The sequence below is a fragment of the Cydia fagiglandana genome, chromosome Z (genome assembly GCF_963556715.1).
Source record: "Cydia fagiglandana chromosome Z, ilCydFagi1.1, whole genome shotgun sequence".
Taxonomy (NCBI): domain Eukaryota; kingdom Metazoa; phylum Arthropoda; class Insecta; order Lepidoptera; family Tortricidae; genus Cydia; species Cydia fagiglandana.
In genome coordinates this window covers 31,190,884-31,209,050 of record NC_085959.1, presented here as the reverse complement: position 1 = coordinate 31,209,050, position 18,167 = coordinate 31,190,884, and the positions used below count along the sequence as shown (strand labels likewise).

General features: G+C 40.0%; 3 protein-coding genes across 8 annotated transcripts in view; 1 reads left to right on the top strand and 2 right to left on the bottom strand.

Annotated features, from left to right (window-relative positions):
• LOC134678852 (uncharacterized) overlaps window positions 1-18,167 on the bottom strand; it is a 208,179-nt gene that overhangs the window by 99,670 nt on the left and 90,342 nt on the right. The gene's annotated exons all lie outside the window — the stretch shown is intronic.
• Window positions 1-18,167, top strand: part of LOC134678856 (CD82 antigen-like) — a 92,677-nt gene that overhangs the window by 38,476 nt on the left and 36,034 nt on the right. For 3 of the 6 annotated variants that reach the window (XM_063537567.1, XM_063537571.1, XM_063537569.1), the window contains exon 2: window positions 3,502-3,573. The exons of the other annotated variants lie outside the window; for them this stretch is intronic. The gene's annotated coding sequence lies outside the window, so the exon portion shown is untranslated. The remainder of the gene's footprint in view (window positions 1-3,501; window positions 3,574-18,167) is intronic. 6 annotated transcript variants of the gene reach the window in all.
• On the bottom strand, window positions 16,327-18,095 carry LOC134678855 (leucine-rich repeat-containing protein 74B-like). Its single transcript, XM_063537566.1, has one exon. It carries the CDS (start codon window positions 18,010-18,012, stop codon window positions 16,342-16,344), a length of 1,671 nt encoding a protein of 556 aa, XP_063393636.1. The 5' UTR covers window positions 18,013-18,095; the 3' UTR covers window positions 16,327-16,341.

Below are 18,167 nucleotides of genomic sequence, written 5' to 3'. Positions count from 1 at the left end.
TAAAATTACTTTTGTGTTATGAAAAACGAGTGTCCTTTAACGAAATAACACTTAGTTGTTTTGTTTAGTACAAGGATGCTTTCTTAACTCTTATATAAACTAATTACAGACATATACTCGTATATAGCTCATGTCATAGTATTTGCAAAGTTTTACTACAATTCAACACGTAGTTTTAAAATGAGAACGAAACTCCGTTTGTTTTGGAAGGTAATTTTCGGCCAAACTTGCTGCGAACTAAATAGGTACGAGTAGTTTGTTTTAAATACTGTGAGAGCCTTATAAATCCATGTCAATGTTTCAAAAACAATAACTTGTGCGGTCTGACAATAGGCTAGTTTCCTACTAGTCAAATCAGCTTCTTTTTTAGAACTGTCAAAACGATTTGCTAATATGGAATTTATATTAAAACGAGTATAGTCACGTCACGGTCATCTCTACTTTTTATATTTCAATCCGATTTATTAAATAGAAATTGTGTTTAAAAATAACTGTTATCTATGTTTTTCTATTAATTATCTGGTGCTTTATTTCGTGCCCGGTTCGAAATAATTTATTTTAAGTACAGGTTACATCCCTAAAGCACATTGCTCGACGTATGCTCGACGGGGCAGGCGCTGTCAGCGGATAAAAAAGAATTAGGAAAACGAAATGTAAAATAAACAAAACAAAAACGAATCGCCAAACTGCACTGTCAACCGTCGGTTTTTCATTTCTGCGCTCAGTGGATAACGCCCTCAGCAAATGGTTGCCCGTTTGCTATGTGCGGTGTTGTCAATAAAGTGCCCGAGGCACAGGATATTTTATTGCCGTATATAAATCCGGTCTTTCGCTGTTCTAAAACAATTTCAGAACATCAGAAATTATTCTTATTTAACTTAAAGTAAGCCGATAATGAAATATAAAATATGTATGGTTGGGAGCTAGTAAGTTAAATCGTGCTCAATAGGTGTTCGTACGCAACAAAAGGTACCTTTCAGAAAGTTTATGCACAGTTAACTTAGACGGACTCAGAAGGACCGAACTTGATTTCATGTGTCATAAGGTAAATATTACGCCCACGGCACATGACGACCGATTAGGGTGCACAAAAGGCCGATTAGAACTTACAATTTGATCTCATTTTGACATCACTCGTTCGTGCATGTCGCTCGTACTAATACATGGGTACGAACGAGATACGGCGCGTTACGACCATGTTACGACACGACTTACAGATTTCGAACGACGTCCAAACAAAACTCATTACCGAAAAGTAGGCGTATTCCGCGTATTGCGTGTGCCACTTTACCGGAAGGCTGGTGAAAACCTTACTTCCCTCAAACAAATTACTTAACCTTTATTCAATATACAACGAGTTATTTATAGCATGATATTCCAAACATAAATTTGTATAACAAGAGTATAAACCACAAATTTTAGACGAGTTAATATTAGCGATAGCCTATGCTTGAATTCGCTCTGCTTTCCAATTCGATTACGAAAATAATGACATTTTGTTTTAATTAAAATGGTAACTGGTATTGGCACCCTGTTGCTGCGAAATCCACCTCCACCGATGAACTGTTGTCAGATGCCTAGGTCCAGTGACAAATAGTACCTACTCGTACTTAACAAACTTTAAGCCGACCACTGACTAACAGGCCGTCGGACGATATCGGCCTGTCAGTTAGAACAAAAATTTGACAACTCCGAACAACTGACCGGCTGATTTCGTCCGGCGGACTGATAATCAGTGGGCCCCTTTAGTCTCGTTTTTCTTGAAATCGTTGACCGTATTCCGGGGCTTGCTCGTCCGTAGGACCATAGCCGTGCACCCGCCCCCATGCCAGCACCGGGCCAATAGGGCTATATTGCCGAGGCAATATGCAGACTACCCTCACCCATAAAGACGCACTAAAAGAAGCAATAAAAAAACTCCACTATCCATTTTAGTGTTATTACTGTTATTAGAAAGCTTCGCAGCGTAGTAATTACCTTAAATAACTCATATTTTAATCCAAAGAAAATTATGTGGCCCGCCTGGAGGTGTAGGTACATTTGAATATATTTATACTTGATCTCCTTAGATATCACGGGCCTATAATCCCGGTTTTTTGATAGGCTTGCGTGGGGACACAGATCCAACACGTAGAGGCCCCTTGGAGAGCTTTTATGTCATGTAGAACGCCTGCTGGGACCCGTTCACAGGTGCAATGCAACAATAAACACCCATGAACCGGTCTCAGCAGGCATTGGGACTATTGTAGAAAAAGAGAACAGTATACCGGTCTATGGATTGAAGTTTGGGTGGACTATGCTGAGACTGGGTTATTACAAAGACGTACGGACACCTGCCATAACAATGTTTCCCAAGTTATCGAGGCAGGCGGTGACTTGCCGCTGACTAGATGGGCCCCTGAAACTGCCGTCGCGAAGACGACCAGGGGCAACATCGGCGTTTATACTTGATTATTATTACATACTCGTAATTAAATCAACTGATTTGTATTATACTTGTAGATCATTATATAACGGAGGTTTGGTAAAACCTTCGGTGCATGTTTTTTATTGGTGTGAATGAGATGAACTGCCGAGATAGGATTTTAAAAGTTCAAACCATCTTTGTTGCGAAATTATTTCTGGCTTATCCACCGCCATGCATACCTCATACTTATAAGGAGTTTTTATTGACCGGAAGGGTGGGTATATTGCGTGCGTCCGGAGTTCCATCCCACCGGAAGTCCCCTGGCGTGGCGACTTCCGTCTATTGATATGCGTGCCAGCCTGTATTAACAGCAACACCCTTAACCCGTGGAGCGCCCTAGTATCACACGTGTGATACTAACTTGATTTGGGTCGTAGCGATTCAGTATCAGACGTGTGTTACTACAGATTAATATGGGTCAACTTGCTTTACATCAATTAGTTGTATGATGGTCGTTCGACGGGGTAGCTGACCAATGTCAGATCCAATGCCAATGCAATATGTTTTATAAATTTATAGTTGACCGTGTGGATAATGATACCTACATATAAATAGCAGTTTTTGGCATATTAATTACTCGTTTTATACAGATAAGATAAGATACAGATCTGTGGGGATATCCAAGACGACAATCGTCGATATTTTCTATCACCTAATATATCTATCGCTAATTGAAACTTAAATAATGTATGAAAATAGTCACGTAAACACGTTACGATCAATATGAACTGTTAAAGATACTTATTAATTAATAATAATTTTTAATCTTAGTCTGCCGCTTCTTTAAGGCCAATTATGCACCCAGAGGCCTATAGATTCTACGATAGAGAACTATCAACGAACAAAAATATATTCCAAGGTACCTACGCCGTAGCACCTAAATAGCGTTGCCTGACGGGTTTTTGAATGCTCAATGAATTAGCTTAGTTTATCAAATTATCACATTTTGGATTTAAATTGTTTCTGCGAAGCGAAGTGAATATCGTGTGTTAAAGTGGTGACATAGGAACTAATTTGGGATTTGATTTTTGCAGAGTTGCCGTCCTATTCGGACGAACTTTGAGCCATGGCGTGGCTAGTCAAACCTCGGTGCACTTCGCTGAACGGTAAGCGCCGTGTGATACTCTTAATTAAGCTAGGTACTTACGGAACTAATAAGTGCTCATTAAAATCATTTTAGTGGTCATACTAAATATTCGTGTGCATACGCTAAAAATATTGTACCTAAGTAAGCAGGAGAGTATCATTAGTAGGTACATTCATTTGAGCATAGGGGCGTTTTAAGATTAATAACTCTGATTTGGTTGGTTATACAAAGCATTGAAGTTTATACTCGCAATATGGTTAGTAAAAGGGATATTCAACAGATTTATTTATATCATTCATTCGGTGGTTGAACAATAATTCACGCCTCCGCAATCCGCACGGCATTTATAGACAGGTAAAGGGCAAATTAACAGTTTATTTTAACTGCAAAGGACCGTTCATTCCCGAATTTTAGAGACGTGTTTTGTTTAGTAGACGAGGCTGTACCTAAACAAGGGCGACATAAATGGCCAACGTAGGTTTTGTCACATGTTTAATTCTATGAACATAAACTAGCTATTGTAGTCAGTTGGATAATACCTAGGTACCTGATGAAATGAGCAGTCTGTTATACTAAAAAATTCAAGACCCGAAAGTTTAAAATTAAAAAAACCGGGCAAGTGCGAGTCGGACTCGCGCACAAAGGGTTCCGTACCATAAAGCAAAAAAAAAACGGAAAAAAATGCAAAAACAAAACGGTTTGTTGACGACGTTGCTTAACTTTGGTCAAAAATCACGTTTGCCGTATGGGAGCCCCACTTAAATCTTTATTTTATTCTGTTTTTAGTTTTTATTGTTATAGCGGCAACAGAAATACATCATCTATTACGGTTCGTGAGATACAGCCTGGTGACAGACAGACGGACGGACAGCGAAGTCTTAGTAATAGGGTCCCGTTTTACCCTTTGGGTACGGAACCCTAAAAAATATTACCGTCCAAAATTTTTTTTAGTCATTCGAAATCTCATATTTAATAAAATAAAAAACAACAATTTTTCGACAGCTATAAGTACCTATACTCGGTATGTTCGTGAATATAATAGTTAAGTTTTTCTTATCGTTTGGTGGTTTGATACTTACCTACTGGGTGTGGCCTGTATCATGAGTAAAAAATTAAACTGTAGACTGTACACCTCAAATTGACCACATTTGTTTAGCGACTTTTAAAAATAACTTGTGTTTTGATTTTTAGTACACTTTAAAAAAAAGACGCAATGTATTAAGACTTAAGTTTTTTAAGTTATTGAAAGAAAGTGTCGCCGTTTGAGGAGTACAATTTACGTTTAATTATTTGCTCGTGTTACAGGCCACACCCGGTATATGTATTGACAGGCCGTACTACTACTACTACTCGTTAGCCACTGTGTAGGTACGGTACGTAGGTACCTACGCGACATCAAGCACCTCAAGGTGCGTGACATGTGCTTCGCTCTAGGATCAATAACTCGCGAAATGGACAGTTGCCAAGGTGCTAATTGCATTACAAGGCGTTGCCGAGTCGCTGAGCATGTTGCATTGCGTGAATGTGCATGTGGACACTGTAGGTAGGTACTCTTAATCCCCGTACTATATATTGCACGTGTTGCGCAACTGACGTAACATTCGTTAAGGATTTTATAAGGGCGTTTGTGGCATTTGCTTTGTAGTCCGAGTAGACTGACAAATACCTATTAACATTATGTTAGTGATTGGTGATAAGTATCTTTTTTTCGAGTTACGATGTAAAAGGACGAGACGGAGACGTTGTCGTGTTTTCGTATATATAGGTTCTAATATCCATTCCTAACTGATATAATTCATGTTAGGTTAAAATATTTATCAAAAACCAGTCAGGTTTTTAAGCATTCTCATTCTGATTTGCGTGTAATAATCGTCATCTTCTATTCAAGATAGAGGTATCTACCTATTTTAGTTAAGAATATAACTCGCTAAAATTAAGACAGTATATCCGTTAAATGAGCACACAAGCCATCGTTGTATGTAAGAGTATATAGGTACATAAATACTTATGTATTTAGATGGATTGGAAGATCTAGGACAAATACGTTGGTGACGAACAGCAGCCAAGAGGCGGCGTGTACTGCTTCCGTTAGCACATCTCGATAGGGTTAAGCCTCAGCCATTTGAGCTGATAGCCTGTTACGTGTGCGCTTCGTGTAGACATTGTACAAGGCTTATATTCCTGATAGTACCGACCGAGGTGACAGTCTTTGAGGATTACAAACCATTCTAGTTCAAACTATGAGTAAACTTTCATATAAGTAGTATGTGTCTATGCTATGCGTTAATTTCAGTAAGTAATAAGTGATATCTACTCCTTACCTACTCCTTGAATCGAGTAATAAAACCACATTTGGATTAGGTATTTGTTATTGATCGCCTTTCGATCATCATAAACATATTTACATTGAAACATCTCTATTATTACCAATAGACTAGCCGATATTGAAACAGTTTAATAACAAACACTTAGAAAACTACATATACATACAATCACAAAACAATTAAATATTTAATTCTTCCTTTGGTGCTCAAATGTAACGTACGCTCGATACAAACAAATTGAATCGTTAAATATAAAAACTTAGTTAGTGGAACAATACAATAAAAGCTGTTTAATTTGCAATGTAGAGCAGCTAGAAACTTTTAGATCAGCGCACGTAGATAAACACGATCGTTTAGTCCAAAGCTAAAGGTGAGCGGGGCAGCGAGGCAGGTTCGGCGGAGATAAGGCACGGACTGGCGATATCGGAGATAGGTTTTTATTCACGTGATCCGCCCTGGTTCAGTCGGTGACCCTGTAAATGTCATACTTGAATTTGCGCCCGGCTTTACCCGCGGTGGTCGGGTACTTAAAGATGATTTTAAGCAGTATACCTATAGCCTATTACTACATACTTCATATATTAAACTTGCCTTCCATTTAAATAATAGCAAATATTAATAAATATCATTTCCTTATCTGCCGATGTCATTAAAATATTATTGTATAAATGGTGTTTACGGGCTGGTTTATGGGTCATAGACATTAAGACACTTGGGAAGTTGTTACAAATTACAGGGTGGCTGGTTACTCCACCTATTCCTCGAAAGGCGTTATTCCAGAGCTCATTTGCAATGATTTGAGTCTCGTCCACCAGGGGTCTTAATGCATTGGTCTTTAAGTTTCGAGTTCCAGACGTGGCAAAGTTTGCTAACTAACACTCGTTCCTTGACACTCGCAATGCTCAAGTTTCCACTTTTGAACCACTCGCTACGCACGTATAAATATTAGCACGAGGAGTTAAATTCATGGTTTCGCTCATTCCATTTACCTACATTCAATCATCTGCAGTCTTTCACTACTGCTGTCATCATTTCATTACTTTAATGCGACGAATTCAAATTTATACCTACAACAACGACTTTGCCGTTTTAAATCGAAAACTAAAATAAGCCCCATTTTTATTAATAATCATTATATACGAATTTAACGCCGTTCGTTTGAAATAAGTCCTCGTCAGTATATAGAGTGCAGTTAATCCGGATGGTAGAACTCTCATACTTGTTGTGTGGGTAAATATATACGAGTAGCTCGACGTTCGCGAACTCTCATCAAAACCGGCCCAGATAGAGCGGCACGAACTTTCCAACCGTTAGCAATTCAACAAACTAACTGTAACACGAATACTACAGTACAGTCAGCAACAGATATAAATAAGCTGACATAAAAATAAAATTATTTGAAAGGATCTCCACATCCTCGGTGATCGTTTTAAATAGTTTTATCAAAGCGTAAATGACAACAATCAGGAAAATAAAGATAAATTAAGAGTTCCCTAAAACGAAATTCTGCCTATTTACTAACTATGTTACTGTTTAATGTTTGGTAAATTTTAAGGTCTAATTATATCTACAATGGAGATATATTTGACTTGTAAGCATTTCCATTTTGGCGAATGCAGACTTCCAACTAGAAAGCTACAAAACGACATGATGCAACATTCCAATTCAAAGTGAACGAGATAAAGCTGAATAAATTGGTTATCTCGTTGTACGTCTAACCATTAGTACCTAACTCGATTGGTTAAACGAGCTAAACCAGTTGACGCGGCTGAATAAACCAATAGTTTGTACACATTAGGTAGGTATGTTTTTTAACCATATTAATGAGACGGGTGTGATCGCGTGGCGCGCGGCGGTTAGGCGGGCTGGTGACGCGGTGTCTTGGGGCGATAGCGCGGTGCATGCCGTGCGCCGTGCCACCCCACGCTAAATCCATTTTCACGATTGCAGGCAGTGCAACTCGACCACAGGTTCGAGAGCAATTAAGGTGAAACTACCTCTAGAGTAATTAAACCAAACAAACTGCTATTGCTTTAGAGCAATACTAATGCTAATGCTATTGTTTTTTGATTCACGGCTTGAATGAATTTCGTAAAAAACTGTAATGGTTTTTTTCTCAAGTATCACGAATTGAACTACAACATGTCATCTAAAAAACCTTCTTTAATAGCATGTCGAGCACTGGGACGTATACCTACGAGTACCTTAGTTTTCTTACCTACCACTAACAACATAGTGTGAGTAGTGTGACAAACTTAGGTAGGTAGAGAGATGGCCTAGTCTATGGTTTCTACAGGAAAAGGAAAATATACGTTTTGTCTGACGAAACTACTCTATAACTATAATGGGCGCGTCGCCTTTTAATATGCAGTATCTTTGTTCCAATAGATCTCGAGGCCTAAACTCGGTCGTATCAAAACGAGTTGAAAACCATATCACATTGTTATAACAGAAACAACCCCCTAGTCTGTCATATCGATCGTATGTTGTCTACAGGCGAGACACTAACACTAAGGGCCGGTACAGACGGACTGCAACCCAACTGCAATGTGCATTTGGGGCTATAATAAGCTAAAGCAAACTTGTGAGAATTGTGAGTTATTCATCATAACGGTTTATTCACTTTGATATATAAGTACTTCGCTTGTTCTGTAAAATTTCTTACTGTTCCTGCCTTAGATCCCTAGTATAAGTAAATATTAGTTTCACGCACTTAAAATTTAAAGCAGAGTGGAACATTTTCACGAAGAAACCAAGTTGAATGTTTTGTGAATAGGTACGTACTATGTTAGTTAGAGGACTTAGACCATCCGGCATGCTTTGCATACGTCACAGGGTTTGTTATCTTGTATCCTACGACTTTGCACCACGACAACGAATGAACGTAGTTTACGGACCGGGGTCAACGAACCGGTTTTGTGTTCAACTTGTAATGAAAAACAAACCGATTTTACTGCTTCGATTAGCAAGCTGCCATATTGTCTTTAATGGTGATAAAAATGAATACCTACATCCTGAATACATAAAGCTAGGTATAATGATTCTTCATTTATCTACTATTATACATACAACACTTTTGATACTGATAGATCATACCCATAACAAGTCCCGATAAGAATTCATAACTTTTTGTTATTTTATTACCAGATATCGTAAATTTTATAGCATTTTTGGTGCAGCGGAGTGGTGTTGGGGATAAATGAACTCCGTGATAAAACAACGCAACCTTATTGTGTTTGGGTTTGTTAAAATTGTCTCGATGAGTATTAGTTGAATGTTGGAAGAAAAGTATCTACAGCCAGCGATAAAAGCTTGGACCAAAAATATAAACGGACAAACAGGCAAACGTGTGGAGAGTTAGCGACTGACTTAGCGCCGAGCACGGGCAGTGGTCGTGTCGGGCACGGTAAGAAGTCTAGAATGTACAAGATTGTCCGTCCAAAATCAAAAGCGGGTCTTAAATCGTAATTATGCCAAATGTCATTGGAATTATTGAATTAAGAATGACTCACATTAGACCGGGACGTATCCGGGCCGGAACTTCCGGCGCATCGTTTTCTATGACAAGCATGTCGTGATCGCCTGTCAATCCTGTCATGTCATAGAAAAGTAAGCGCCGGAAGCTCCGGCCCGGACACGGCCTGGTCTAATGTGAGTCATACATTAAGGATGAATATGTGATTAGTTACTGATTATGTTAATTGATTTTTCTAACCGTATATATACTAATTATACTATAAGATATAACTAAGTAGGTACTACCACCTCCTAAATGCTGCTTTTCGTATTTTCCACGCCGCCAACCTTACGTTTTTTACATTTAAGCAGCTGCTATCAATTGAATCTCAAAAGTGGTTTAAGATTTTTCATTTTTTTTTCATTATACATGAACTAGTCTAGTCTGTATCTTTTGGATTCATGACATGATAGCGTAAGCGTCATTCTAGATCTGTGGGCACGGAGTGTAAGGCACAGAAGTGTAAGGTGACGTGAGACATCTTTTATAACGAGAGCGAGCACGGGCGCTCCCGACTTTCCCGATCGATATAGGTACGCAAAGTATATTCTGCAAAGAATTTAGCCGTTTCAGCGAATTTAAAATACTTTATTTGTGCAAGCTCGAAGATTTCGTTTCTATAAACCGTTCGAACCCGCAGCATAGACTATCTAGTATTGATTTATGACACGTTCGCATGAGAAGTGATTTCATATCCTAATGTTACATAAAAATATCGTGATATTATTTTGAGTAAGTAGATATTTTAGAAGTTTGATAGGTACGTGGATACAAACACTCGCGTTATCTTTTTAATAAAACAGCAACGCAGCTTTATCGCGAGTTAACAACCGAAAAATTAATTACAGGCTTCACGGATCTATAACGCGATAATTGATGCTTGTAAAAGTTTCATAATCAACGAGCGATATGGATATTAAGTACTTATTCCCTCATTATATTATACCTATCTGGGATTAAAGGGCTTTTATTGGAAAATATATTGATAGGAGTAGCGAAAGATTAATTGATTGTACAACATTAGTATTATTATTCGTGCGTCGAACATCGCACAACAGCCGCTCAGCGCTGTACGGTTTTATACACTATTGCTGTATGTAACTGATTGAGCTTGATTGCCAAAGTTGACGTTTAATAATTCAGCTACTACAAAATTATAAGCATACTGCTTCATCTAATGCAGCTGTAAAACTGGAGGATGATTTTTCCTTGGACTATCATCTTGTACAGTCAAACTGCATCTTTGGTACAGCAGTTTACAGCTGGTATGTTGTTTGATGAATGTTTACATATATTATTAACCTTACTATTACTTATTGTGATTAATTTGCCTAGTTATAATTGCCAGAGTTGGACGCTTCACTCTGTTTAAACCTAATTACGGTGCAGCTGAAATTTAGTGAATAGAATCAGGGGGCCGATTTTTGAAATTCGACCGCTCGATTTCGTGTATTTCATTCAACAATATCTCCATTACTAGGCATTTAAATTCTACTAATAGAATTGAAAACGAGTGGTCAATACCACTAGATTCCAAATTTCGATCGCTCGTATTTCAAAACTGAGCATTTCGCCGTTTTCCACCGATTTTCGAGTGACGAAATCGAGTGATCGAAATTCAAAAATCGGCCCCCAGGCGGTACTTTGCGGAAATCCATATTAATCAAAACCAAAATATTACTTTGCTAATCCGCGTTTTTGCTTTTCGCAGATTAGTTAGCAAAGTAAGTAATATTTTGGTTTTAATCAACTGAAAATTGTTGTTTGTTTTGTTTACTTTCGTAATTGTGATGGATGACCTTGTAAACATATTCTTACATGGAGTTGTTAGCGTTGTTTAGATGAGTATTATTGATAAAAAGCTTGTCGTCTTAACGAAGTTCGAAGTAGTACGAGAAACTTAGGATATAAAAATAGAAGTGATCCGTATGTGGGCTCGTAAGTAGTGGTGCCAATCCCAGGGGCATTGGGGGTCTTATGTGGAGGGGTGGGGGTGGGGGTCGGGGGTCGGCGACTGCCGGACCCGCGCCACCACTCGTGCATACCCGCGCACACATTCGCACCTTACGGGCATGATTTATATTCGAAAAGATTCCGATTGGAGTTTTGGATTTAACAAGGTTGGAATAATGTAAGTAACGGAAAGTTTTTTTATTGCTAAACGACGCTTATTTTTGTTACAAAGGTTAAATAAATAGGTAGGCTAAGTACAAAACTTAGTAGGTTACTTATAAGTTAAAATGAAATGATTTATGAGGTAAGTTCTTAATTATTAATTTAGTGTTTACTCGTACAGAAACAGGCTGTGTTGCGTCCTCTGCCCTATACTGAGGTTAGCGATTGCTTCCTAATTTCTTTGGCAGTTGTCCATCGTGTTTTTGTTGTTACCTATTAATATTTTGTTGAAATATTCATATTTACTACTGATACGAGTATAGTAATATTAATATGTGTGTCACAAATGCGGCCGTGACTGTCACTCGACCTCATGAGACACCTATGTAACTGTCGTACTTTTACGGACACTGTTTAAATTATCATCCTATTATGATGATGATGATGATGAGGATATATTTATATCAGTATACACCTGGTGTTGGTGGCGGAGACGTGGTAGGGGTACTAAGTAACCTATTAGGCATGGTAGCTCATTATTTCGTTTGAGACGTGGCAGTCATTTGGCGACGAAAGTTGACATTGACAGTGGGTAAAAATAACTTTGTCCAATTACAGAGACTCGAGCTCCAATCTCAGACATTTCCGAGCTCTCATTAAATATGTAATTGCGAGATAGGCGTTTGTTCCGCACCGTCGCCTCACCATTCCGAAGCATTTATTCATTTAAATTAAGCATTAGCTAATCTGTCACTCTATTGGATCGTTGTTTAAGCTAAGCACGAAGAATTTCGTACATTGACCCGCCATTTCCTATCTCTATCGCACGCGTACAATTATTTTGCTGTCCCGCTCGCACAGTGGCATTGACCGCCGGCATCATCGGCATTCTTAGCGTCCTTACTTTTATAAAGAGAGACTTCTGCCTATTAGTGTCAGGGATGATGTTGGTGCTGTTTGGGGAGAATTGTCTACTCATCTTATGGAAGCCGCTTCTGTTACCTTAGGTAATAAAGACCGACGTAACGAAGACTGGTTCGATGATAATGATGAAGTTCTCCGGGCAGCATTTGACAAGCACCGGGACCTCTTAAGGCGGCATAGTCGACAAGGTAGAAGCGAGGCAGCAGTCAAAGAGAGTGAGGACAGATGGTGGCGTGACAAAGCTTGTCAGATACAGTGGCTTGCTGACACCAACCAGCTTGGAGAGTTCTATTGCGAGGTGCGGAAACTGATTGGTATGTCTTTCAGAGCTAAGGTGCCTCTGCGGGCTGTAGATGGCAACAGCTTGCTGACTAGCAAAGAGGACATACTGCAGCGTTGGGCAGAACATTTCAACTCTTTGCTCAACGTAGATCGATCTGCTGATCTACTACACATCAGTTTAATGCCCGAACTCCCCGAAGCCATCGAGCTGGATGAGCCCCTGACGCGTGACGAGGTTGTCACAGCCATCAGACAGCAGAAAAATAAGCGGGCAGTTGGCATAGACCTTATACCGGGAGAACTGTTAAAATACGGTGGTGAGGAGTTGCATTCCTTTGTGTGGGAGCTGTTTGTTCGTATGTGGGAGGAAGAGCGAGTCCCGGATAGTTTTAAAGTGTCTCGCATACAGGCTCTGTATAAAAACAAAGGTGACCGTTCGGATTGCAACTCTTACCGCGGTATTTCGCTTTTGACTGCATCTGGAAAGGTCTTTGCCAGAACATTGCTAAATCGCCCAACGAATTTGTCAGAAAAAATCCTGCCTGAAACCCAATTTGGCTTCCGACCTGACCGAGGCACCTGCGAAGCTATCTTCAGCGTGCGTCAACTACAATAAAAAAGCAGAGAACAAGGCCGTCAGTTGTACCTCTGTTTTGTTGACCTGGAGAAAGCGTTTGATAGTGTGCCTCGCGAAGCCCTTTGGTTGGTACTCAGGAAGCTGGGATGCACGGAGAAGTTTGTGAGACTTCTGAGACTCCTGCATGACGACATGCAGTGCTGCGTCGCCGTAGACGGTGAACAGTCAGATTTCTTCCCCGTTACCTGTGGGGTGAAACAAGGGTGTGTCCTAGCCCCTACACTGTTCGCTTTATACTTTGCAGTTGTAGTCAAGGAAGTCTTACAAACAGTATCCGAAGGTGTCCGCATACGTTTCCGTACCGATGGCAGTGTTTTTAACTTGGCCAGATTTAGGGCGAAAACGAAGGTTTCACATGCATTGATCACAGATATCATGTATGCTGACGACCTGTGCTTTCTTGCAGAATCCCCAGATGGCCTGCAACAGTTGATGTCTGTTTTTCACCAAGCCTGCTGCAAGTTCGGCCTCAAAATTAGTGTTAAAAAGACGGAGGTGTTGTCTTTGCACTCACATGGTCACGAGACACTAGCCGTACAGCTTGGTGAGGACGTGCTGAAGCAGGTCAACAAATTCCGGTATCTGGGAAGCACTACAACGTCAAAGTGTGACCTTGACGCTGAAATCAACAGCAGGATCGGCGCTGCAGCTGCAGCGTTTGGAAAACTGTGTTCCAAGGTCTTCTGCTCGCACGACCTAAAACTGGCCACCAAAATTTCGGTTTACATGGCGATCGTGCTGCCAAACCTTTTATATTCTTCCGAGACGTGGTGCGTGTACCGTCACCACATTCGTACCTTAGACCAGTTGCACCTCAAATGCTTACGTAAGATTATGACCGAAGTTCTGCGACGCGCCAAGGTCGGTGGACTAGAGGCTTACTTAATGCATCGACAACTTCGATGGTGCGGTCATGTATCGCGTATGGCGGAGGAGAGAGTGGCAAAGCGCATCTTTTTTTCTGAACTAGAGGAGGGTAAGCGGAAACTTGGCGGGCAACTCCTCCGATACAAAGATGTTCAGAAACGGCACATGAAAAGATGCAACATCGAGCCCTCTCAGTGGGAAGGTTTGGCAGCACAACGTCCTGAGTGGCGCAGGCTGGTGCATGACAAAGTGTGCGATTTCGAGGAGCAACGTAAAGTTGACCTCGACGTTAAACGCGATGAGCTGAAAGCACGCCAGCCTGCTTCCATTCACTACCACTATGTGGCTGGCGTTCTCACGTGCCCTCAATGTGCGCGGGGGTTCACCTCAAAGATCGGCTACGTCAGCCATATTCGGGCGCACGAGCGCCGAACTAACTAGGAGTCGTAGTGGTCGCCTTGGTCGAAACCGGCCGGAAGGGATCACTTTTATAAAGAGTACTTTATGGACACAAGAAATATTAACTCCCATTTATAGACGGGTCTATATCGCGAATTTATTTTATTACCTTTAATAACCGACGTTTCGACACAGGTTTCACTGTTCGTGGTCGCGGCTAACTGATGTCCCAGCAAAATGTGGAAACAGAGATTTATGTTGTGAGACTACCCTACGAAAAGTGGAACAAACAACAACAACGACAAAAATGTTCACAAATGTTGACAATTATGATTTTAGTAACTATTTATAAAAGTGAAAAAGTGAAACTACTTAGACTCTGACCACGCTAACTTTGCACAAACTTGTCAATAAGAATGCATACCTACATATCCATATAAGCTCCATACTTGACGTAGCACTTGGCGTGAAAACTTAGTGTGGTCCAACTCTATAAGTTCAGTGCAAAAACTTTCAGGCAGCTGAAGTCATTCGAGTTAGATATTACCTAAGTAATCCATTTATAATGTTTAAAAACGAAATATACCATGATATTTCGATAATACATGGATAAATTAATCGCTGTGATTAATCGTATGATTAACTAACAGTATCACTGTTTTAACTGACGAAATAATTAACAAACTTACAAATCCTACGTTATTTTACACTTTTAAAATATTTAAGTAGGTAATATTATACGACAGGGGTTTTAATTCAAACTTAGTAGTAAAGAAGATACCTTTTTCAGGGTTCCCTAGGTACCCAAAGGTAAAGACGGGACCCTATTATTAAGACTCCACTGTCCGTCTGTCTGTCACCAGGCTGTAACTCATGAACCGTGATTGTTGAAATTTTCACAGATCTATTTCTATTGCCGCTATAACAGCAAATACTAAAAACAGAATATTGGGGCTCCCATACAATAAACGGGATTTTTTGATAATAATACGGAACCGTAAGTGCGCGAGTCCAACTCGCACTTGACCGATTTTTTAACAAACATAACATAAAAGTCAAAATGACGGATAGGTGTCCCTATCCGCGATTATCAACGGTTTGTTAAATTTGACAATCGTTTATGAATAAAGGTGACAGTCCATTTCCAACGACAGCAGCACTACCATCCATTTTACTATGGACATTGACATAACACCGACGCGTTCGTACTGGTAGTGCAGCTGCGGTCAGAAATGGAATGTTACCCTAATGCCTTAAATCTTTTCAGTCTAGACTGAAGCCAGAATACCGATTAATCTCCGAAGGCGCTGCGAGAGGTTCTATCTTCCCGTAGGTACATTCTAACACGATACAACCTATTTTATGCAAAGTGCGTAGCTTGATACCTACAAGTGGGTTTCCTTTTCCTCATTTTAATAAAATTGTCATCTGCTTTACAAAAAAAGAACATTTTAATGAAGAAACACATATAGTCAGACCAAGAAAAGTCAGCAACGATTTTGATAGCATAATACGCAGTGTACCTTAAATATAATTTGATAGAACTTACACGTTTAAAATAACACTTGCGCTGCGTGTGTTATCAAAATCGTTGCAAAGTTGTCTTGGTCTAGGTCTAGTACTTAGCAAGTCCTTAAATAATTCTTAACAATAAATAATTAAAATGAAATCACTAGCACGAAAAAATAACGTTCTCTACGTACTGTATCTACGAGTATTATTTTATTTATTTATTTTTTTCTTCATTTTCTTTTTTTTATTTCCTTTCTTTGGGACTGGCTCTGGTTCAGGCTCGGGTGGCGGTGTAGGCGGTGCTTTTCTATCCGGCCACTTTCTTTTAATATGATCCGCTAGTGGATTTAAGGCTATCGTCTTGGCACCTTTGTTCATCGGCTCCCCCGGCCAAAGTTTCTGAACTGCGTTCACAAGGTCCTCGTCCAAATCCACTCTTAATTGCTTCAATCTGTTCCTAAAATCTTTTGGTTCAAGAAACGTGATATTTTCTTTAACTAACTGTAGAATCACGACAGCTATATCGACCTCATGTTTCTTACGTTTTTTCCCTAAATATTCCATTCTATTCAATACGAGCTCTCTCGCATCCGGTCCAGTGGACTTAAAGCCACCTTGCACGTACCCGTGCGAAACAACGACATCTTTCCTTTTTTCTTGAATGGTTTTTAATACATCTACAAACTGTGGGTTGACTTTAACACCCTCTAAATTAAGGGCTTGTATTTTGCTCCTTTGGAACTTCTGGATAACTAGCTGAGCATCCGTTAGGGTAAGTGGATTATATGACAAATCGAAACACTTCATCTTCTTCGGCTTAGCAAACCCGGCTATTAATTTTGTTATGATCGGAGTGTCGCATAACCTGTTGTTATTAAGATCTACGTGGCGTAAGAGTTTGGATTTAAATACGGTACTAATACTAGTAGCTACTTTTTCTCCACTGAGTGAGTTCCAGGATAAATTTAAGTACTCAAATTCCGGATTGTCTCCTAGACGCTCAAGTACGCTACAGATGCCGGACTGGAACGAATACAGATTGTTGTGAGATAAATTTACAGACTTAAGTTTGTTTTGCGTCTCCAGTGCTTCGGCCAAATGTAGACAACCTTTTCCGGAAATCGCATTATGTGACAAATCTAGTTCACATACATTCGAAAGAAACATTATGGCGTGAGCGAGTTGCTCGAGTCCTTGGTCGTCGATTTTGCAGTAACTGACGTTCAGCACTCTCAGTGCCCTATTATTTTTAAGACCTTCGCATATTCTGCTCATCCCGCTAAGTCCAATGCGGCACCCGCATAAATTTAAGCTGGTAAGCGTGGAATTCTTTCCCAGCATCTGCCCCAGATGATAGCATGCATCTTCGTTTAGCCAGTTGTCATTTAGGTCAAAATGTGTGACAAAAGTATTATGCTCCAAGGCCATGCCCATGGCTCGCACTCCGTTGGGATTGACCCCGTAGTAACTCAAATTAATATGTGTATTTATCAAGTTTCTGTGAAATATTCTCACAGGACATTGGTTTGTGGTCTTGCAAATAGCTAAGTAGTATTCTTGGCCATCACTAGGGTAAATTTTTTTTGGCTGGGGTCCGAATAGTGCACTAATTATACCGGGGTCGGATATTCTTGGGTAGTTGTAGTAGGGGTGACGGAGAACTGTGCTGTCGGACTGTGCGACGTAGGCGGCACATATCTCGCCGCTACCAGGGTCATACAGTCCTTGCTCATACTGTTTCTTCTTCAAGTTCTCTTCACTTTTCGTGGTAAGCGAAGACCACTCGGACATCGGAGGTTCTTCGGAGGTCGAGTCTCTCCGAGCTTCGAAGATAATGTCGGTTTCAGGTTGTTCTTCCTCACCAGAACCGTCGTTAGACATCTTTTCTTATGAAATAAATAAACTTAAACACAAAACAAAATATCTTGTATCCAAAATACAAACAAATTGTGTGGAGAAGGAAAATATATGAGTTACATTTGACATATACGTCATAGATGTCAAGCTCAAGCCAAAGAGATTTGTTTATACTTTAC

Coding starts and splice junctions, on each gene's coding strand:
- LOC134678855 (XM_063537566.1), bottom strand. CDS start 18,012: ATGTCTAACGACGGTTCTGGTGAGGAAGAACAACCTGAAACCGACATT.